General features: G+C 43.4%; 1 protein-coding gene across 4 annotated transcripts in view; it reads left to right on the top strand.

Annotated features, from left to right (window-relative positions):
• ARID4B (AT-rich interaction domain 4B) overlaps positions 1–23,860 on the top strand; it is a 140,996-nt gene that overhangs the window by 49,847 nt on the left and 67,289 nt on the right. For all 4 annotated transcript variants that reach the window (XM_077813426.1, XM_077813427.1, XM_077813423.1 and 1 more), the window contains exons 6-8: positions 7,740–7,819; positions 13,603–13,694; positions 17,704–17,842. In XM_077813426.1, the coding sequence (XP_077669552.1) occupies positions 7,740–7,819; positions 13,603–13,694; positions 17,704–17,842 (311 nt within the window). The remainder of the gene's footprint in view (positions 1–7,739; positions 7,820–13,602; positions 13,695–17,703; positions 17,843–23,860) is intronic.

Genomic DNA, 23,860 nt, shown 5'->3' with positions numbered 1-23,860 from the left:
GAGAATATTCTCGATGGGAAGTAGTTAATAAAAACAAGATTTTGTATCTGTAGAAGCAGTTGTTTAACAGCGTTCCCTGTGCTGCACACTTTTGTCAAGATGATTTGATACTAGCATATGGACAGGCTTAAGCTCACGCTTTATGTACTGCAGGTAGTCCTATTTGAAGTCAATGGAACTGTGTAAAATTAAGCACATGCATAACTCTTTACAGGATTAGCACCATATAGAAAATTACATACTTGAGTACTTTTAAATAGCAAATAAGTAAATACTAGACCAGTAGACAAAGTTATTCAAAGTTGAGTTGTCTCATATTTAAAAGAGATTCACTCTAAAAAATGAGTTTCCTAACGAGATATGTGTTTTATTAGTCTAGAAAAGCAGTCTTCAAACTGTGGTACATATAGGTTGGTTTAATCAGAATAGAATCCAATCTAACTATGCTGATAAATTGTGACGGTTGTACACCAAATACTTTAGTTTTAGATGTGGTTCATTAGGTCCTCGTTTGAGAACTATTGGTCTGGACTCTAGAATATCTAATATGCTATATTGTAGCATGTACCTGCTTTTGACAGTAGTTAGAAATAATTCATGGTGATTTTAAGTGTTACAACAACTTCAGTAACAGTTTACAGTACTTATTTTCCCCTAGTTTAGAACAAAGATAAAAGCTATCATAGCTCCTTTAAACAAGCACATAACAATGTTGATTTTTACTTTAATTTTTCCATTATCTAATCAAGTCCTAAAACATTTTTTCTGATGACTTAATCCAAATGCGCTAGCAAAGCTTGCTTTTCGTATGCCCAGTTCAGATGGCACTGGCTTTTCAGTGCTGTTTCCATGGCACGTCAACCAGTAAATGAGAGGTAGAAGGGTAGAGTACATGTAAAACTAGTTTTTCAGGTCTCAGGAACCAATACTCTCCTTAACACAGCCCTAATATAGGCAAATAGAAAGTACCAATTAAGGGTTTTTAAATTTTTTTTATTATTATTATTAATTTCTACTGAGAAACTTGTCCTCTCCCACCCTGAGCTCCATAATACAAAGAGATTAGGGGGAGACTGACTCCCCCTGATTGGCAGTTTTTTTAAGGTGAAGGCTGCCTTTGACAGGTAGTCTCTCCCATCACATAGGCTAATGTTGGTGTGGGGATCTTGTGCATGGACCATGTTTTTGGCTAATCTAAATGAAGCTTATTTTGGACTCCATGACCTCTAAATTGGTAGACTGATTTGTTACACACGGGCACATAATATAAAACAAGATTGAAAATACATTCATGCACATCATTAGCTGCAATTATGGGTAAAGAAAAATATTAGAAATTGTGACCATTTATTATTAAGGGTTGCTAATTGTAAACTGATGCTGGAGAACTGGCAGAGGAGAACTGACTTCAGGAAGCATGTGCTAAGTGAGTTCTGAGCAGAGTGATAGTTCTTCGAATGCTTGTCATGTCCATTCCATTCTAGGTATGTGCGCGCTTATGTGCAAAGTCGTTGGAGAGTTTTGCCTTAGTGGTATCCGTAGGGTCGGCAGTGGCACCCCCTCGAGTGCTGTGCCCAGGCGCTGGTATATAGGTGCCGCTGTTCCTACCCCCGCTCAGCTCCTTCTTACCGCCTGTGACGGTTGGTCGGAGCGCCTTGTCTTTCCCATCGCAAGAGCATTAGCGGGTCTTCAACAGCCCATTTTCTGGCTTCTTTGTATATAGCAGGGGTGGCCAAACTGTGACTTGCGAGCCACATGCAGCTCTTTTGCAATTAAAGTACTGCTCATGGAGCCCCCCATGCTTACCCCTCATTCTCCACCTATCAGACTTGTCGGGGGAGCTTGGGACCTCTGCCTTATATTCGGGTAGGGCTTCTGCCCAGTGGGGAGGGAGGTCTCGGGGCCTCAGCCCCACAGAGAACATGTGCCGGGGCTTGGGACTTCAGCAGGAACAAGGCTGAAGCCCTGAGCTCTGGCAGGTTCCTCCTGCGGGGCAGAAGCCCCGGCAGGTATGCTCCAGCTCTCAAACTTCTGAAGATTGTCGTATGCAGCTCGGAGGGCCCATAAGTTTGGCCACCCCGGTATATAGTTTAGATACGTAGTTAGCTTTTAAGTGTGAAGTAGTTCGGTAGTTAGTGTCCCAGCTGGGACTTCACCCCGGAGTGGGGCATGCCCCGCTCTCCTGGTTTCAAATCATGCTCGTCATATAACAGGCAGATGCCTATTTGTGACCCCCACGACAGTTGTCTGAAGTGCTTGGGAGAGTCCCATAGAAAGGACAAGTGCAGAATCTGTAAGAACTTCACCCTAGACCCAGAAGGAATGGGATATCAGCTTGAGGGCACTCCTTATGGAGACTGCGCTTTGTCCTGCAGAGCCCTCCCACTCTGATCCCACAATGAGCAGCTTGGCATTGGTGCAGAGCGCACCTCCAGCACTGGCTCCGTCAGACACCATTCCCCCTCATTGGTGCCGAAGAAGTGGCAAAAGAGGAAGAGCACCCCGGCACCGGAAGGAAAAGGGGCCTCGGGCAAAGGACGTGTGTCAGGTCATGTGCCTGCCCCTGGGCTTCATGAGGACACTGCTGAGGTCAGACCCCCGAGACTGGCCAGGGATCCGCCTTCGACTCCCGGGAGCAGAAGGGGACCCCGGCTTCTCCTAAGGCCCTCATTGCCTGAAGCGGCCCCAGTGGTTAAAGAATAAGCAGGCTGACACCATACCAGGTGCTAGACTCGGCTAAGGCCCCAATACCTAAGGGCAAACCGGTCATGGGACTGCCCCATAGGGCAGTGGAGCACCCTCTGTCCCCGGACCGCAGGTTTAGATCCCCGTCTCCGCGGCCTAGGACCCCTGCACCACATTCCCAGTCTCCAGTCAGAAGACCCAGGTCCCCGACGCCACACTCTTCCCCTACAACACATGGGACACTGGAGTTGAAGCACCAGTCCCCCACCACCAGTACCCGTGAGCTGCCCGCCAAAGATTGCCACTGTGCAAGTGACCCTTGCCCAGATGGTCTCCAAGAAGTTGGGCCCCACGGGGACGAGATCGCTTCCGGTCGCAGCACCGGTCTCCATCCCCTCGGTTCCACTCGTCAGGCAGGCACCGATCCTCATCCTTACCTCGCCAGTCACCGACCAGGGTCAGTTGGCAGACTCAGGCCTCGATGGCTCCGCCCTGGTCGCCATTAGGGCGATGGTCAGCCTCAGACTGGGAGTTCAGCTCCTCGCCAACGAGGGGTGATTTGTCACCAAACCGTGAAGCTGACACAGCACCTGCAGTGACGGCATGGCAGCAGGGACAGTGGCCCGCTCAATGGCCACACTGGAACTCGTGGCTGTGCCCATAATGCCGGTCCTGTATTCCCACCAGTCCTCCCTGACTGCCTTGGTCAAACCGCCGCAGGCACCAGAGTCGGAACATGGTACTGAATCCAACACGGGGGGCAGCACATAGGGATTCCAGCACCTAAGGAGAAGGAAGGGGAACCCATCCCTCCCCCAGTGGTGCACTCGTCATCTCCGGACAAAGCGGTGGCGGGTCCCTCCCAAATGGGCAGCCCCCCCCGATGACTTTAAGGAGCACCAGGTTCTCCTTAAGAGGGTGGCTACCAACTTTAACTTAAAAATTGAGGAGGTCCCAGAGGAGTCCCATGACCTCTTTAAATTTATATCCACCGCCACTCCGGCCTGGGTCGCACTGCCCATCCACCCAGGAGTCCTTAAGATGGCTAGATCGCTGTAGCAGACCCAGTCTTCAATTCCGCCTACTTCTAAGAAGGCGGGAAAAAAGTATTATGTCCCTCTAAAAGGGTTTAAATATCTGTATACACACTCTCCAGAGGCATTACTGGTTGATATTGACCGCTATTAATGAAAGGGACAGGCAGGGCCAAGTCAGTGGTACGCTGAAAAACAAAGATGCCAAGAGACTGGCATTTGGCAGAAAGATTTATTTGACGGCAAGCCTACAATTTCAGGTGTCTAACAGGCCCTGTTAGGCAGGTACAATTTTAACCTGTAGGACTCCCGTAGCAAATTCAAGGCGGACCTTCTGTGGGACCGAGCCCAGGAATTTGCTGCTTTGGTGGACGAAGGCACAGCTGTGCCAAGGGGGGCCCTTCAGATGGACTGGGACGCTACTGACTCAGTGGCCAGGGTGCTTGCCTATGCGGTGGCCATGAGACGTACCTCCTGGTTGCAGTCCTCCAGGTTATCCCAGGAGATGCAGGCCACTATACAGGACCTCCCATTTGAGAGAACAGGTCTTTTCTCCGAGCTCACAGACTCGAGACTCCATGGCCTTAAACACTCCCGTGCCACCCTCCAGTCCTTGTGCCTCCATACTCCTCACCAGGCCAGGAAGCCATTCCACCCTCCAACTCCTCTGCCTCCGCAGTCTAGGTCCAGGGGTACCCACTGGCTGGGCACCTACAGGAGGAAGGATAGAGACCAGGGGGTAAGCAGCGACACCTGTCATCTTCCCATTCATTTGCTCAGCTTGGGTCTTTCAGAAGCAGTCATTTTGAGGGTGCGCTCAAGGACGATGCCCCAGTCACCTCCCACTCTTTCCTCAGCTGCCTCCACCCCTTCCGGTTGTCCTGGTATTAGCTGACCACGGGCCGTTGGGTGCTCAAAGTAATGTCCTCAGGTTACATCCTGATATATCTAGAATGGAATCAACATGAACAAGCACTCGAAGAATTAAAAACAGTTACCTACCATTCGTAGTTTTTGTTCTCCGAGATGTGTTGCTCATGTCCATTCCATTACTCGTCCTCCTACCCCTCTGTCGGAGTTGCTGGCAAGAAGGAACTGAGAGGGCTTAGGGTCGGCAGTGCCTATATATCAGCTTATGGGCGGGGCACTCAAGGAGTGCTGACACAGCCGACCCAACGGATACCGCTAAGGGAAAAATCTCTGACGACTGCAAGTGGGCACGTATACAGCTACAATGGAATGGACATGAGCAACACATCTCGAAGAATAACAACTACGAATGGTAGGTAACCGTTATTTCTCTTTTAAAAGACATTGAAATTTTGTGAGATGAGTATGCTTTTCCAGGTAGGTATTACTACAAAGAAATTATCTGATAGAATAAGAAAGTAGGATGAGGGAGAGACATGGACAGAACAGAAGCCAAAATAGAATGAAGGGGTGGGAAGAGGCAGAATAATAGAGAAGGGTGTGGCCATGAAGAAGAGGTTTTCATAAGCAATGTAGAAGTAGACATGGGAATTAGTGAGCATGTGAGGTGGTGAAGCAATAGTGTATGGACATGTAAATAAAAAAGTATACTTCCAAGTTCCAAATAGCCTGAAATTTGGATAGAATTGTAAAATGTGATGTGACAAATGCATGAAATCAGCAGTTTGCCAAAGTAAGTGATGTAGAAATAGATACAGGCTAAATAGTGGAGGCAGCTGGTGCAAGGAGTTGCAATTTGAGATTCAAAGTGACATATGCAGCTGTCAAAGATTGAGCCTGAGAAAGAAAGGGAAGGTGGAAGTAAAGAAGGGAGGAGAGAGCTGACCTGGAGATCTGATTGAAGATACTGTGCTTACCAGATTAGATGATGCCCATCTTGTGGGATCAGTGAAAATTGGTATCACAGCTGCAACTTCATCGTGTCTAATACAGTTCTGGAGTGAAATGACATTCTTAGCAGCAGAAGATTAGGAATATACTTTATCAGGTGGGTGAATAGAAGCAGGACTGAAAAGAACTTTGGATATATTGGTATCTGTGGATCTGAGGAAAGTCTGGTTGAGAGCTAGGCATTCCTGTCAGACTCCATAATGATCAGTTTCCTTGTTCAGCAAGTTTGTCTAAGTTTACATTAGCACCCAGCCATCTTGAAGTACTGGGTGACATCACTAATTCAGAGAGTGACCTTGCTCACAAATTCCTCTGCCGAAAGCTTCACTTGGCAAATGGTAAACACCGTAGCAGTTATACAGCAAATTGTTACACCTTGGAGATTCATTCAGTTTGTGGCTCAAAGTCTTTATAGAATCATGCATTTGGGAGCCGCTTGAAAACTGTATGTTCTACAATACCTAGGCACAAGTGGAGAGCAGTTTAAAGGCATGTCAACCTTCCTTGCTTTTGTAGGGCTAAGGCCTTGCCTACACTCAGGTTTTGATGTGGGTGTATGATTCTTTCCTACCAAAATAATCAGTACAATCCCTATCTTGGGTCCAGTTTATATTACTATTATAACAAAGGTGCCTTTTACCAGTATGGGTTATTCCCTTTTCTATAGTAGTATACGGCAGTGGTTCTCAACCAGGGGCCTGGGGCCCCCTAGGGGGCCACAAACAGGTTTCAGGGGGTCTGCCAAGCAGGACCAGTGTTAGACTCGCTGGGGCTCAGGGCAGAAAGCCTAAGCCCTGCCATGCAGCACTGAAGCCAGGGGCCCTGATCCCTGCCACCTGGGGCTAAAGTAGAAGCCTGAGCAACTTACTTTTGCGGGGCACCCTGTGGCTTGGTCGCCCAGGCAACTGCTCTTCTTGCTACCCCTTAACGTCAGCCCTGACTTTTATATGCAGAAAAACACTTGTTTTGGCACAGGTGGGCTGTGGAGTTTTTATAGCATGTTGGGGAGGGGCTCAGAAAGAAACGGGTTGAGAACCACTGGTATAAGGCACCTTTTATATACTGATAAGAGTCCACTCTGTTGAGGTGTGGGGTTGTTACCATTTTACATGTTAACGATACCCATATATGGTTAAAGCAGTATTACTGGTGTATGGACAAGGACTAAGTCATGCCCTCGACACTTCTGATCTTTGTAACATCATTTGTGTATGTACAGGCACCTGACTTATTTGGTGTCCAGAGCTTTTGCATAGAGTTCTACATGTTCAAGAAAAAGCCTGCTGATGGGCAAGTTCTCCTTTCTCTAAGATCTTGGAATAGCTGATTTGCATTTCAGTGACTTTCTCTGAAACCTTGACCTCTTGGTTTCCTTTGAAGTTTTCAGTTTCAGGATAGTTCTTTTAAATGCACTACACTACTGTACTTCTGTCTGATAGAAGGCTGGAAAGGTTGCCTTGCTGGCGTATTTTGAAGGTTTCCCACTGAGGTAAAGGAGAAGAATATGCAAGTGTGGCAGAGCTAGCCTCTGCTTTCTATAGATCACACACGCTTTTTGGCCAGATAAGCCATACCTCTTGTGGGGACTTCATGATGTTAAATAGCTTAACAAGAGAAAAGGAAGTTGCTCTCTATTATTAGGATGCCCTGAGCCAGGAGTTGGGGAGGAGATAAATATATTAGGCAAAATAAACACAGTATACAGAGCCCAACTGCCCAGGATCCATAATGCAGGTACCTACCAAATTCTGAGCTTACCATGGAGAGTTTTCTCCTGTTGTAATCAGCTTGTGGAAACACATATGTTGTGGGGTTTGGGGTTACAGCCTAACTACACAAGTTCCCTGGAATAATAGGTGATCTCAATCCTCTAGTTCCCTGAAACACTTCTAGAACTATAGAAAAGTACAGTTACCATCTAGTTTGGTGCTCCCTCTTAGTGATGAAACTGGGGTTGGGTATGTCATGTTCAGAAATGGTGGTTCTCAAAGCCCTGTCCCAGTGAGTACTGGATTTTATACAGGAAAAATATTCAGGGAACTGAGCAAAGGATATTTCTGTAGCAGGAAAATACAGGCCAAGTATTTTTTTCAGTTTATTAACTAATAATTTGCCTTTCCTTTTTTCCCCTGGTGACAGTATTTGATGATGGGGATGAGAAGACTCTTAGACGCTCTTCTCTTTGCCTGAAAGGAGAGAGACATTTTGCTGAAAGTGAGGTAAGTGATTGCTGTCAAAATGAATACATCTTAATTCCACAGTGTTTATATTTAAAAATAATCGAAACAATGTCTTTCATCCCAATTTCATCAGTTTAATTAGTGCCTCAGACTTTCGAAGGCTAAATATATTAATGCTGCTAAAATGGTGACTATGCAAAATATAATCCACAAAATCTAGTTCATTCCTTTACACCCAGAAATAAGATTTGAGGAGTGACTTCTTCAAACTAAAAGTTGCCATCAAAATTGACATTTCATATTTATTTTTTGCATAATGGGGTTCAATAGTGATACTGCTTTATAAGTTGAATTATTTTTGCTATAAATACTTTTCTTAGCTTTCTCTGTAAGCATTGATTGAAAAAAGATACTGCAGTATAGTGCATGACACAAATCATGATTTGTATCTTCTCACATAATTACACTTTAATGGGAGCTGATGCAAGTGACCATGTTAATTTGTAAGTGTTGTTGTAATAGCTAATAAATTTGAAATCTGAGATACATCTGTGTACTGTTGTTTTAGGTAAATTATAGCCTCTTGTCACCTGTTACTTTGAAGAAGTGTTTGTCCCTCCACAAATCAGAAATCTTTTCATATTTGTTTGATGGTCTAGCCTACAGACTAATTACTTCTAAAATATACACTTGCTTTCTAAACAATTAGTGTTAAGTCAGACATTTTTCTGCTTATTACACAAGACTGTGTGAACAGACAGACAAGCAGATGGACCAATATATGTGAACATGTTAAATTATGAAAGAGCTGTTTGAGAAAGAATTTTCCTGCTGAGCAGAACGCTTTCTGTGCTATACTCAATTGAGCATGTTGCTCAAATGTTGTGAACTGGGCATTTTTACTGTGCCTTTGTTAAGGTGCTCAGATGCTCTCACTAAAAATTCCAAGTGTATGTGCCAAACATTAAGCTCCTAAATATGGATTTAACTATAAGTCGCCTAATTTTCAAAGATGATGAGCATCTGCTGTTCCTGTTGAATTTTAGTGATTTGTAGGTGCTCAATACTTCTGAACATCGGGCTGCTTATATATATTAAATATGGGGTTCGGAACCTAACTTTGGGAATCCAGATTTGAAAATTTTGGCCAAGATTATTATATAGGTTAATCTACCTCCCTGCTGTCTGAACAAGAATGTCCATCAGTCCAGATTATTGTATCTGATTTGCAGAAATCTAATTTTAAGGTAACCTCTCCTACTTTTCATTTTGCTAGTCCGTTTTCTTTTCAGGTATCTGAGCACTTGGTGTTTAGCCAAAAAATCACTGATTTTCAGTTCCCTCACTGTCATTGGGGGTTTACTCTGCAGTTCTACAAATTGGTTCATGATAGTATTCCTTTACACTTGAAGTTAAAATTGCACCTCCACTTTCTTCAGCACTTAGGCTATGTCTAAGCTACAGTAGAACCTCAGAGTTATCAACCCCTCAGGAATGGAGGTTTTTCATAACTCTGAACAAAACGTTATGATTGTTCTTTCAGAAGTTTGCAATTCAACACTGACTTAATACAACTTTGAAACTTTACTATGCAGAAGAAAAATGCTGCTTTTAACCATCTTAATTTTAATGAAACAAGCACAGATAGTTTTCTTATCTTGTCAGATCTTTTTTTAAACTTTCCCTTCTTTTGTTTTAGTTGTTCACCTTTAACACAGTACTGTACTTTACTAGCTTTTTTGTTTTGTTTCTGCTACTCCCTGATTGAATACTTCTGGTTTCAAAGGAAGGATGTGGTTGACCAGTCAGTCATAACTCTGAGGTTCTAGTGTACATCATTTACAGCGGTGCGGCTGCACTTCTGGTGAAGATGCTCTAGGCCGACGGGAGCGAGCTCTTCCGTTGACTTAATAACTCCTGCCTCCATGAGCAGTGGTAACTATGTCAGTGGGAGAAGCTCTCCCACTGACATAGCACTGTCTACATCAGTGCTTAGGTTAGTGTAATTTACGTTGCTCAGGGTTGTGGATTATTCACCCCCCTAAACAAGGTAAATTATGCCAAAGTAATTTGTAGCGTAGACATAGCCTTAGAATTATGCCACAGTGCTGTTCTCTTGTTCTGAGCTAGGGTTTTAATTCTGTCCATGCCCATCATTCTGTGTTGGGTAAATATGCCACAGTGCTGTTCTCTTGTTCTGAGCTAGGGTTTTAATTCTGTCCATGCCCATCATTCTGTGTTGGGTAAATATGCAACGTCTATCACAGTAACAGACAGATGTGCGTTTGCTTTTTGGTTTGAAGGTGGGGGGGCTTCATCAGCTGCAGTGAGTTCAGTCTGACCTACTGTGACGGGCTTGGGACTCACCACTGCGGTGCCTCCTGCTGGTGACTCTGGGAATTTGCTCAGTCCATGTGGAATGCCCTCTACTGGTGGTGTCCAATCCATCTCACGCCTTCCGCTGGTGTCTGAACCCGCATTGCTCCCCGCTTGGCGGTGTCCTCTTCAGGACACTGCCCTCCAGCAGTGCCCCTTAGTCCATGCTCACCCCATTCTGGGGTTGTGGGGGTGTTAACAGCAGTCTCCTGGTTTGCCCTTGTCACAGTGGCCAACCACATCCCTAAAATCTAACCCCTTCCCTCAGGGGTCTGGTGCAGTCCGTTATGGCCACTTCCCACAGCCAGATGCGAGATAAGAGGGAAGGGGGGACCCAGGCCCACCCACTACTCTGGGTCCTGACCCAGGGATCCTCTAGCAACAGCCTCCATACCCTCCTTCTCTCCCCTCATCTGTCCGCTGTCCTTGGGTCACTTCCCCTCTAGGCCCTTCTGATCAGGGCTCACAGCCCAGCAGGTAACAGGCTGGAGCTCTCTTATGCTCCCCTGACTCTGCCCAGCGCTCCGCTCCTTGCTCAGGAGACTGACCTTCCCTGCTGGAGGTCTGGGAGAGACTGACTACTCCTCTCATGGGCAGCCTTTATATAGGGCTGAGCCCAGCCCTGATTGGTCACCTCTTGCCCAACCCTGATTGGCTCTCTAACAGACCCTCCTTGATTGGCTGCCGCTTTACGCAGCCTTTCTGGCCTGTCTTTGCCCACTCTCACAGGGGGGTGGGGCCACCACACCTACATAATATTTTTTAATGAGAATCTGATGTATTCTTCATAGTTTGAAACTAGCATAGCATTGAGAATGGTAAGACAAAGAAAGTTTTCACACTTCTTGAAGTGTAGTGTGGTAACATTTGTTTATTGTGTAACTAACTGGGGGAAATATCTCATCTCATATTTTTTATGATTATGATTCATGCCTTTATGTGTGTAGATATGATGGGTTACTTGCTATGGAGTTAAATCTAAAGGTTAAAGGAACCAAGCAGGAAAGGTATAATAACGGCCTAGATAAGGGCATCCCAAGGAAAACACAATAGTCAGGTTTATTATCATGAATAGCGACTCCTCAGCCCCAAACCTGGTGACATAGCTGTTTTGCCAAGGCTAGGAAGAGGGAGAGAAAAGGGAACACTAAGACATTACAGGACCCTGGATATAGAAAAGGATGAGGGTTGTGTGAATGGCCAGAAAACTGCCCAGGAAATGACAGGAAGAGCTGACAGGGTGGCAAGGGGGCACACACAAACAGAAAGAGCCTGCTGCAAGCAAGACAGTTTGTTATTTTCAGCTGGAGATGGAGGTTGACTGGAGTGAGGGAAACTTAAAAATCTGACAAGGAAAGATTAGGGTGTAAGTAAGACCCATGTGTATATGCCTTTTATTGTTTTTACCCTTTAATCTGTGTTCTTTGTACCATTGGGGAAGGAATAAAAAACCCTGTATTTTGAAGATGTGTTCTTGAGTCACTTTAATCAGCTCCTGGGTGCCAGGAGTGAAAGAGCTTACAGGCATCAACTGCAGTTGGGCCTATTTCATTTCTACAGTTGGGAGAGGTGCACTGATGCTCAGAGACCAAATCCCAGAGTAGTTGGTTGTATGGTTCCATCCAGTGATGAGCTGCCAAAATCTTAACAACAGGTTCCCTCCTCACCCTATGAGAGGGTCGTTGCCCACCCCCACACCCCGGGACTCCTGCCCCATCCAACCCCCCCGTGTTCCTTGACGCCCCCCCCAGTACCCCTGCCCCATCCACCCCCTCCCCTGTCCCCTGACTGCCCCCAGAACCAGGCAGGAGGGTCTCGTGGGCCACCATAGTGGACGCTCACCCTACCCTAAGAGCCAGAGGCACCTGCGGGGGGGGCGACGTGGGGAATCCTGGCGGTGCTTACCTGGGGCAGCTCCCAGGAAGCATCCGGCAAGTCCCTCTGGCTCCTAGGGGAAGGGAAGCGTAGCTGGGGGGGAGCATGGGGAGCAGCTGTTCCCCCACTGGTCACATCAAAAGTGGCGCCTTAGGCGCCGACTCCCTGGGTGCTCCGGGGCTGGAGCACCCACGGGGAAAATTGGTGGGTACAGAGCACCCACTGGCAGCTCCCCACCCCTTGCCCGGCCCCAGCTCACCTCACCTCCGGCCGAGCTCACCTGGGCCTGAGCAGGAAGCCGCTGCTTGCTTCTCAGCCTACCTTGGCTTCCCGCGTGAACAGCTGATTCGCTGGAAGCCTGGGGGGCGGAGAAGCAGAACGGGGCGGCACGTTCAGGGGAGGAGGCGGAGTAGAGGTGAGCTGGGGCCAGGGGTGGGGCGGGGAGCTGCTGGTGGGTGCTCTGGAGCACCCATGGAGTCGGCGCCTAAGGCACCACTTTTGGCGGGTTAAATTTAGAAGCCCTTTTAGAACCAGTTGTCCCTCGCGGAACAACCTGTTCTAAAAGGGCTTCTAAATTTAACAACTGGTTCTAGCGAACCAGTGCGAACTAGCTCCAGCTCACCACTGGTTCCATCTAGAGTGAGGTACAAGACACAGGGCCTGTCACTTGAGGGTATACTTGAGAAGGACTAGAAGGGCTCTAAGAAGCAGTTTGCCCCTTAACTGTGTCAACTTCCATTGTTATTCAACTTGTTATTTAAATAACAATAAAATATGCCAATAGAAAAAGCTCTAGGTGCCCTAAAAACCAATTATTTAAAATTGTGAATGATAACAGAGAACAACTTCTCCATAAGACTCCAATTTCAAAGGCTTGCTCTATAAGGTACTGTAGGTCTCTGAGATCCTTTTTTTTCACCCTCATGCAGAAAAGACCTAAATTAAGATATGCTCTCTCAGCCTTTCCAGCCAGTACCCTCTTCCTAACTACATCTGGTTTATAATCTTTGAGAAACATGTTGTTCTTGCCAGACTCTGTTCTTCTCTCTTGCAAGAACATAGTTGTGCAATATTTTGTCATTAATTAATAAGAAAGTTAGCTTATTTTGGTTTGCCGGTCTCTGTTGGTCAGCCTTGCTAACTTCAGTTTTTCTACGAGGGACCTTTGTCCATTTCCCTTACATGTATAATTGGGATGTGGATCTGCGGGTGCTTCAGAAGCAGAATGTGCTTCATCTAGCAAGGGGAAAGGAGTATCTCATATCAGGATGTCAGACCCGCTGCCTGAGTTTGTTCTCCTTTACTGATAAGTGGTCTCAGAATAGGGCCTTCAGGGTGTGTGTGTGTGAATGGGCACCTGGAAGAAGGTAGTTGCTGTGAAATGTTAATTTCTAAAAGACAAGGCCATTGTTTTTAAAGCAGTGCTGTCTCTGCTCTGAGTACATTGTCTGTAGGGAGACTTTCCATTTACAAAAAATACATTTATTAAAGTATATACAAACTTAGACTTGGTATAAACTCTTGAAAAATTATTGGTTTGAGTTTTAATGAGTTTAATGATCTTCCAACAGACATTAGATCAGCTCCCACTCACGAACCCTGAACATTTTGGTACTCCTGTCATAGGAAAGAAAACAAACAGAGGAAGGAGATCTAATCATATGTAAGTTAAATATCTTTTCAATCATTTGTTTGAGCTCTGCATTAATTTACCTTCTTATATTGTGTCATTAATTCCAGAAGTTTTTGTATATTTCAGACTTCTATAAATTTTTAAGATACTTAGCAAGTTGAATGAAAAGTGACATTATTCTAAAGTTGAAGAGTAAGTCAGGAAATAATTTCTCCTGCTTTGCTGTACTGCAAGGATTGCAACAAGTACTCAATGTGTTTTCCAGCTAGCACAATTTCACTGTTCATTGTGGACAGGAATTTTATAAAGGGGGAAAAAAAGAAAAAAACATGCAATAGATTTCCCTCTGGCAGGATACTAGCATAGGTTCTGAAAACAGTAGCTGAAATTGTGTTCGGCTCTATCTGTTTGAAAACTTTTTCAAACAGTTACAAATCTATGTAGACTTTCTGTAGCTGACAAGAGGGCTTTTTAGCCTCTAGGGTCCCAAAGCAGTCTTTTGGGAATTCTTTACATAATTCTAGTCCCATGGGTAAAGATTGTTCACCCTCTTCAAAAGAGTACAACATTTGCAACCAAATGTGACATTGAAGAATAAACTGCTACAAATATGGTGGCCAAATTTCCATGGAACCAAACATCTTGATATTCATGATCTACAGAAAATCTACATTAAAATCTCAGTTGAATAATTCCTCTTTCTTTTGCGTTAACAGCTCCAATGGTGAGCACAAGTTATTAACACAGTTATCAGAAGTTGTTATTAACCCAAGTTACTGCTCTTTTAGCTTTGTAATTGGACCTTTTGGATAGTATCTGCAAAGCAATGTTCAGTATTTTGCTCTGTGGAATTCATTTGTCAGCTTTTACTCCTGGGGGAATTCTGCACAAATATTTTAAAATTCTGCATATTTTATTTATCAAAATAACACAATATAATTACACCAGTTTTAATTATTTTGGTCATTTATTTTGAAATACCTGTCAGCAAGTATGTCTGTAACAATACAGACAACCAAATAGTTTCAGGAAATGTTTTCTGAGAAAGACATTCATTACTAGGCATATTAATACAAAACTTTGAGTAATAATTCATTTAAACTACAATCCAGAAACATATTTCCTGCTCCCCTCAGAAGCAGTGCAAAGGCTTGGGAGTCAGGGGTAACAGTGAGCTGAGGGAGAGGGAAGTAATTGCCAGGAAGGAGCCTGGAGTGAACCTGGAAGGTGGTTGGGTATGGGTGGGAGAAATATGAAACAGTTGGGGTTTTTTTGGAGGGGGTAGGGATTGTTAGGGAATTGGGGAGTCTCCCCCATGCAGACCCAGGCTGACCCCTAGCCTCTCCCATTCAGTCAGGTACATATATCCCCATTCCCCATTTGTCCTTGCACTCCCACTCAGCTACCCCTCCTCCCTGTTCCTATGTGTCCCTTCACCCCCACTCAGCCATCCCTCCTCCCCCATCCCCATGTGTCCCTACACCACCACTCAGCCATCCGCTTCCCCTTGTCCCCATGTCACCCTGCATCCCCACTCCCATTCAGTCCCTGGTTCAATGCTGTCACCCCATTAGCTCCTGTGCTCCCACCTCAGTCTCCCCCCCCACACTAGCCCTTCTGAACCCCAGTCTGTGTGACCCACCAGCAGCCCCATGTGCCCCGCTCTGTCCATCCCCTCCATACCTTGAGGTTTCTTACCTTAGTCCTGAGGGCAAGGCACTGTGAGGAATGCAGTCTCACATTCCCTGTCCGTGGCTGGCTGAGCTGACTACCTTCTCTTCTGGTGCCATAGTAGCCCCGATGGGGAAAAGGTGTAATTTCAGTGCCTCTCCAGCAGAATGTATTTTCTGCAGAGAAAAAAAAATCTGCAGGGGACATAAATTCTGCATGTGGTCAGTGGTGCAGAATTCCCCCAGGAGTAAGCTTTGGACTAGAGCAATTGACTGAAGACATTACCACAACCAAAAAGGCTATCCTAGTGCTTCAGTGTTCCTATTAAAAAATGCACTTCCTTCCAAAAAACAGAGAAAAGGGGATTTCTGAAGATTTCAAACTGCAGAATTGACCATCTGGTTCTACTGCAAACCGTACTTCTTGGAAGCAGACTAAAACATTTTGTGCTGTAGTGGGAAAAAAATAACTATATACAGTAGAAGTGGGTTTTATCAAGAATTTCAAAAGGCCTTATGATTCCTTTTTTAGACATTGTTATTTTTCAAACAATAAAATTGCCGATCCCTGAAGTCTTCAGCAGTAAATTTAGTACTTAAGAAAGATGTGCTTCACAAGAATACAGTAGGGTCACTTTCGTTCTGACAGGTGCTTAAGAAGACATTTAAATAGTCATTTTTTTAAAATACTGCTTATATTAAACTCTTCCCTTGTTCATAATACTCTTAAATGTGGTTGATTTTTATACATTTTATTCTTTTCGGTACATTGAGCCTGCCCCATTGGAATAACAGAGCTTGAAATTAATACGTCTTTTCACTTAACTTCCTTGTTTGCACCAGCATCATCAATGATGTTTGGAGGGCTCTGTGAATAAAATTTTACTTTAGAGGCAGCATATTTACACATGAGCCCAAACCATTGTTCTTCACCCTCAGTACATTAGTTTGTGATTGATTGCTTCACCTTTTGCTTCCAACTGACTTGTGGCAGTCAGTTTGATGTACTTTCCTCAGTCTGTCTCTCTCTCACTAAAACTTATTTTCTCTGGGTGTTTGTCTGTATAGACATGGTCACAGCAGAGACAGCTCCCTCTGTTATTTTTATCTTATTGTCGACACTGACTGAACTGAAGTAAAGGAAAGGCAAACTGTGCCCACACTGACGGAAAGCTCAGCAGCAATTTCTCTATTGCCCCACTCCCCTGCTGTCCCTCCACCATACTGACTGATCTGACAAAGACATTGGGGTTACCGACTCCTCCTCCTCTTTCTACAAGAGGTTCCAAAGTCTTATGAAGCAGCCTGAAAGACTTCTTTAAAAATATTATCAATGTATGCGATTGCTATTTAAAAAAAAATGGGGAAAAATGCTTAACAACATGATAAAGAAGGAAACGAAAAGATATATTTGGGAGGGAAATTGAGACATGTAACACTTTTTTAAAATCCTCCAGTTATTCACCTTATCTCACACTTCAGTCATTGGAGAACAGACCACTAAAGAATAGCAAAATTGTATTGAAAGGTGACACAGAAGAAGGCGTCTTTCCTATCTATCTAGCCATTAAATCCTTGGCCCTTTCTAGTTGTAAAACTTTGCCTATAAGTTCTCCTAGCAGCCAAGTCCAAATAATACAGATTTCCAAAGGACAAGATTTGTGAGGAGTCTGTCCCAAAGGCAGACCTTTTCTTGGTTTCAGTTCTACCAGGTTCTCCATTCTAGTTGAAAGAAACTCTATTCCTAAAGAGACACTTGAGGCCCCTGAAAATGTTCGACTATTCTGATTTCTGGCTAACTGATTCAGTTCTCTCCCTTCATGTAGCCTGAGCATTGCTGGACACTTCAGTGTCACAGCTAAACACAAGGGTTGCTGTTAAGCTTTGCTTCCTTTTCTTCATGCTGTGGAGTTTCCATATGTGTTAACTACTTAAGTTAAACAGTCTGTTCCACCTGCGTTTAGCTGTGGCACTCTGAGTACATTTCCCAGACCTGAATAAGAGCTCTGTGTAAGCTCGAAAGCTTGTCTCTTTCACCAGCAGGAGATGTTCCAATAAAAGATATTACCTCACTCACCTTGTCTCTCTGGAAAAAAAAAAGAAGGCATTTAAAGATTTAATAAGTTCTGTGATTTGGGTTTTTATGCTGTGGTGATCAAACTGCATCCTGAAAATTCTTTGGAGTTACAGTATGTGGAGCCTTTTCTATTTTTGTAAATTTCCTATAGTAAATTGAAAAAAAATCTCCTCTTATCCATGCTTTAATTTCGTTTCAGATAGTTAGCTTTGTACCCTCTCTGATTGGCAGGTTATAAACCTATACACTATCATGAAGTTTAGTTTTAAGTCTCTCTTGTTTCCCATTGTAGCCCAGAAGAAGAATCTTCATCCTCATCCAGTGATGAAGATGAAGATGATAGGAAACAAACTGATGAACTACTAGGAAAAGTCGTGTGTGTAGACTATGTTAATGTGGATAAAAAGAAAGTTCTGTGGTTTCCAGCCTTGGTAAGTGTTTAATTTTTATTTTGTAGAGGCTTTTAATCTTTTATAAGCACCAAATGAATAGTAATTGTCCTTTTTTCTTTGTCCTTTGTGACTCACATGCAACCAATGTACACAATAGTATGTTTCTTAACATTAAACAGTATCATAATTGTCCAGGGGAAATATATATCAAAAAAGTTTGCTAATAAAAGCAAATGCTAATGTGGTTGTAATCTTTCAAATAATCAGACTTACTGATTTTCTTAATTTCACTTGAATAACTTGGGTAAATTAGGGCTCACTGCTAAATAACCAATGTTAGCTTTTCTAGATTACTGTGATTTTTATTTCAATACCAAGATTCATTAAAAGGGATAATTTAAGAAGTGCTCAGTAACTGAATAAGTACCTTATTTTGTTCTTCCATGATCTTTCTAGCTGAATACAAAGATAGATTACTATCATGTTTTAAAGGAAATTTCCACTTAACTATCTTTGACTAAATATCTGATTTTAACTAATGCTTTTTTTTTTTTAACTGAAAACACCTAAAACACCTAAAACTTCATTTGCATCTGGCCGGTATACTTAGAAAATGGTTTTCTCATACATAGTATAAGAATGGCTATGAATTTTTCATTGTGAGGTATTCTGCTCATTTCTCTTTGGCTCTTGGGGCAGACTTGCTGAAGACTCTTTATTTTTCTTTTTAGCAAAGAGGCCTGTGCACTCCCTCTGTTGAAAAGTTGCTGTACTGCACCAACAGCCCTGGTGAGTGCAGTAGCTGTCATCTTCTGCTCTCACTCTGAAACTTGCTACTCCCCTCCTCCTGTGGCTTGCTGTGCAGTCCAGTGGCTTTCCGAGGGAGTGCAGCAGTGCCTGTTGAGGTCGGGGTGAGGAGGCTCGGAGGGGAGAATCAACAAAGCCGGCAAAAGCTAGCCAAAAAAGGGCAGAATATCTAGCAGTGAGATGTTTCAGAGTAACAGCTGTGTTAGTCTGTATTCGCAAAAAGAAAAGGAGTACTTGTAGCTCACGAAAGTTTATGCTCAGATAAATTGGTTAGTCTCTAAGGTGCCACAAGTACTCCTTTTCTTTTAGCAGTGAGATGTTCTTGTCAGTGGATGGTAGCATTATGAAAAACTAAAAATAAGTAAAGAAATAAAACATTTTACTTAATTGAAGGCTGTACTTAAAACTATGGTGGCGTATCCCCATACCTCCTGTTCAGTACCTCTTGAGACAATCAGTTCTATTAGTTTAAACCTTTTTATGTCCCTTTGGTTGGACAGGCTTCCTGGACACACTCATAACTGATCAACAGGTTCCCTTGATTGTACCTTCGGCAACCTCCAGTAGGATTGGGTTTATCTGAAAATCAATGGTAGTGTTACTCAAGGTAGCTGGGAGATAAGATCTTCAAGTATAGCTGGATTGGTTACAATGCATCTTTCCAGGGTCTTGGTGAAGGCAGGAAATGTTTCTTTTGGCTTTTTCTTGGAGATTAAAATAGCTTGGTATTTCTTGGAAATTATTAGGTAAACAAAATAAGTATTCTCTGGGGTATTTGTCCTGAGGATTACAAATCAAGAAGTTTAGCAATATTTTTTAATCACCACATATCCCTCTCTCACAGAGACCAAAGGGGCAGTCATTATTTAAAACTACAGCATACTTCAGAGTTAGTTCAGTAGTGCAGCACGGTTTGCAAATAAAACTTCCCCACCACTGTGACCAAAACCCAGCAATTTTAATCTCTCAGGTTGTTGCCAGTGTAGCCAATAACATTAGCCATAATAATAACATAGTGTTGTCTCTGTTGCTTACCTGGACAATCTGGAACTGAGAAGAAAGTCTCAAAAATAAGCCTCTACTTGAATTGGCAAAATGAAAACTTCCATGCTTGGGACAGGTTATTTTCAGAGTTTTTAGTGCTGTCCTAGTCAGCACAGATTATTTTACACAAAACTTTATTCCACAGAGATCTACCCTTTGCAAGCCACTGTCAGAGTAATACATATGGAGGGGAGGGTTTGTAAGTAGTCATAGTTTAGAAGCTCTGTCCTACTCTCAAGTATGAAGTTTATATTTCCCCACATAGTACTGTTGTGCGAATTTCCCACGGGTCAGAAAGTAGAACATCACTCTTACGAAATTTCATAGGACAACATAGTTGTTGTTCAATGTACTTAATTTTCTTAAAAAAAGGTTTCAGAGTAGCAGCTGTGTTAGTCTGTGTCCGCAAAAAGAAAAGGAGGACTTGTGGCACCTTAGAGACTTAGAAATTTATTTGAGCATAAGCTTTCGTGAGCTCACGAAAGCTTATGCTCAAATAAATTTGTTAGTCTCTAAGGTGCCACAAGTCCTCCTTTTCTTTTTAAAAACAAGGGTGTGTGTATGGTTTTTTCTCAAAAAAGTAATCTTAGTCAGAAGTATTCTGGTTGGTTGTGGGTTTAACTGCTTCAAGCTATAACCCTCCTTGAGCAAACAACATCATTCTCTTTCAGTAGATCATACTGTTTTAACCAAACCTAATATGGCTAGAAGTAAGATCCCTTTTGTATTTATACAACTCTCTTCAGTATAGAGAACGTAAATGTTGTAATACAAAAGTGAAATTGAAGTCTCTTTCATTATCCAAACTGAGTAAATACCAAAGCAAATGAAGAGTATAAATAGTGAAAAGGAAATTAGATTTTAAAATTTGTGTTTCATAATGTAAGGTGTTAATGCAAACAGTGGATCTACTTTAATATAATTTTACAATTTGTTGTTACTGTCTCTTGAAAAAACAAGATGCGAGACTTGTTCTGCTGCTTACCCTTCCACTCATTCTTCTCCAATTTAAACTCTTCTGTTTCATACATCATTTTCTACCTAATCATGTGCCAATACAGAGTATACTGTTGGTGCTCAACAAATGATTAATAAACTCACTGCTGCCTTTTTGTTGCTATTTTGCTGTGGTTTACTTATTCTCACAATCTTGCAGTTAAAACTTAAAAATGTGTAATCTGTACAAATTACAGAAACATACCCTGTCTCAAATTAACCAGAGGGCATTTTTAAAATATAGTTTAAAAATAAAGTTAGTCCCCATTGTGACTGTGAGGACTAATTCTTCCCAAGTACTATGAAGTATGTGGTGTAGAGGCAAGAGGAGAAAGAGAACTTATTTCAGTGCCTTATCAGGAACCACCCTCAAGTTAACTTTGTAATCGGTTATGCGGCTCCATAAATATACACAGCACATTGTGTATAGTGTAAAGTTAGTGCCAAAAAGATAAGATGCCTGCCTCCAAGGGTTTATTTTCTCAGTTCATGAGCCAAGGATTTAGTGCCTCCTTAAATTTAATCTTCTAAATAACGTTATTTTGTTGTAGAGAAACTTTGGCTTAATTTTATTGTACATTATAGTTAATAATGACTATATATTGGTATGAATAACAGAGACATATACTTAAAATGCTGAATAATACACTTCACAGCATGTGTTTTTTTCACTCTGTTATACTGTATTTGGTATCATAGTACATATTCTCTGGACCGCAAAAAAGATGGAATAGCTTTGATGCTTCTGAAATGCTATGCTTAGTCAAGATACTGGGCAAATCTTGACAGGTTTCAGAGTAGCAGCCGTGTTAGTCTGTATTCGCAAAAAGAAAAGGAGTACTTGTGGCACCGTAGAGACTAACCAATTTATTTGAGCATAAGCTTTCGTGAGCTACAGCTCACTTCATTGGATGCATGCGATGAAGTGAGCTGTAGCTCACGAAAGCTTATGGTCAGATAAATTGGTTAGTCTCTAAGGTGCCACAAGTACTCCTTTTCTTTTTGGGCAAACCCTAATTCTCAGAATATTCCTCTGTGGTAGGGAGAGGTTCATAGGCTTGTTTGAACCTACACAGTGAGTCAATAAGAGAGCCAAGGTTAGAAGTGAGGCCTCTGGCTCACAGTCCTGTGTTTAAGTGCACTAGACCAGAGGTAGTCAATAACTGGACCATGGGCCAAATCTGGACCACCAGGCACTTTTGAACGGACCCCGAAATCTTTTTATTTGCTTACTATCATTGTTATTTTTTATTATTGTCTCTGGCACCTGGACCTTGCCTGTACGTTGACCAAGAAATTTGGACCTTGCGAAAAATAACTGACTACCCCTGCGTTAGACCATGTTGCCTTTAATTTAAAGACCTAATTTTGATGAGGAGTATACTAGAGGCTGCTCTTATATAGTCTTGATCTAACCTACCTGAATGTTGTTAGAGAGGGTGTTCTGTAGGGCTCCATCTTGTCATCCCTCTGGTTTAATGTGTACATGAGACCTTTGGAAAAGTTAGTGAGGTGGCTTGGGTTGCATTATTTTCAGTCTTCTGATTCCCTGCAGCTTTATAATTCCATCTCCAGTGACTCATCTGGAGCTATTGGTTTGCATTACTTATTATCTGGAGATTAGAGCATAGAGGAGGGCTAGTTGGCTGAGATTTGATCCAGAAAAGACTGAAGTGGTGTTGGTTGAGGTAAGTCACCTGAAGTGATAGTGTGTGGGTGCTGTTTCTTCTCCTTTGAGGATGTGCATTTGCCTTTGATTGACCAGGTGTACAATTTTGGGGTCCTGGATGCTATTAGAAGATCAGGTAACAGCTACAGCCAAGATGGCCTTTTTCAATTTGCAGATGGTTAGGAGGTTGCATCTGTTTCTTGGGCCTAGCAACAGTGATCCATACCTTTGTCGCCTTGAAATAAGACTGCTGTAATGTTCTCTGCATGGGGCTACTACTTAATCTATTCAGAAACTGCAGCTGGTGCAGAATTTGATGTGCTGCTTATTAAACAGTATTTCTCTTTGTGAGCACATGGAACCTATGCTCTACAAAATGCACCAGCTATCTGTTGATTTCCAAATTGATTGTAGATGTTCATTTGACCGATAATGTCCTACATTGCATAAGATATACCTATCTAAGAAATTGTCTCTATCCCAATGATACCCTGGGACAAGTGCAGTCAGTAGAGTCGCCTGCACTGAAGCTCCATTACTATAAGAGGTGGGGGTGGCTGGCAGGGCACTCTACTTTAGGTCCCAGATGTTTGGAACCCCTTTCTCCTCAGGTCCATAACATCCAGAGTTGCCAGCCTTCATGGCATTCGCCAAGGCCCTCCCCTTGCATATAGAATCATAGAATATCAGAGTTGGAAGGGACCTCAGGAGGTCATCTAGTCCAACCCCCTGCTCAAAGCAGGACCAGTCCCCAGTGTTTGCCCCAGATCCCTAAATGGCCCCCTCAAGGATTGAACTCACAACCCTGGGTTTAGCAGGCCAATGCTCAAACCACTGAGCTATCCCTCCCCCCCAAAGTTGTGTAAGGCTGGTTGAGGTGCTGTAGGACTTGGGGGGTTGATTAATTTTCATTATATTTATGCTGTTGCTGGGTTTATTTTTAAACATTGTTTTGTGGGTGCCAGTGCCTTTGCTTGGCACATATTTTATAGTTTATTTTTAAAAAATTCAGTCTGCATAATAAGAATTCTTCTTCGAGTGCTTGTTCATGTCAGTTCCAATCAGGTGTGCACATGCCACATGCACGGTCGTCAGAAACTTTTCCCTTAGCAGCTCCCGTTGGGTCGGCTAAGGAACCCCCTGGAGCGGCGCCTTCTTTAACTCTTGGGATGATATGTCCAAGTACAAAGAGACGCTCCCTGAAGAGTCAAGAGTGGAGTTCTCAGCTCTGGTTGAGGAGGGGAAGGCATTGGCCCTTCAGCCTCCCTTGATGCGGCTGACTCGGAGGCATGAACCATCTCCTAAGGGATGGTCATGAGGAGAACCTCCTGACTCCAGGCTTCAGGTCTTCCCCCAGAGGTCCAACAGACCCTGCAGGACCTTCCCTTTGAGGGTGCAGGGCTGTTTTCAGACCAGACAGACTCGAGGTTCCATAGCCTCAAAGATTCAAGGGCAACAATGAAGTCTCTGGGGATACATACACCTGCTACCCAGAGAAAACCTTTCAAGCCTCAACCACAGCAACAGCAGAGGCAATATCA

Source organism: Eretmochelys imbricata, chromosome 3 (assembly GCF_965152235.1).
Source record: "Eretmochelys imbricata isolate rEreImb1 chromosome 3, rEreImb1.hap1, whole genome shotgun sequence".
Lineage (NCBI taxonomy): Eukaryota > Metazoa > Chordata > Testudines > Cheloniidae > Eretmochelys > Eretmochelys imbricata.
The sequence above is the reverse complement of the archived record's forward strand: the minus strand, read 5'-3'. Positions and strand labels throughout refer to the sequence as shown.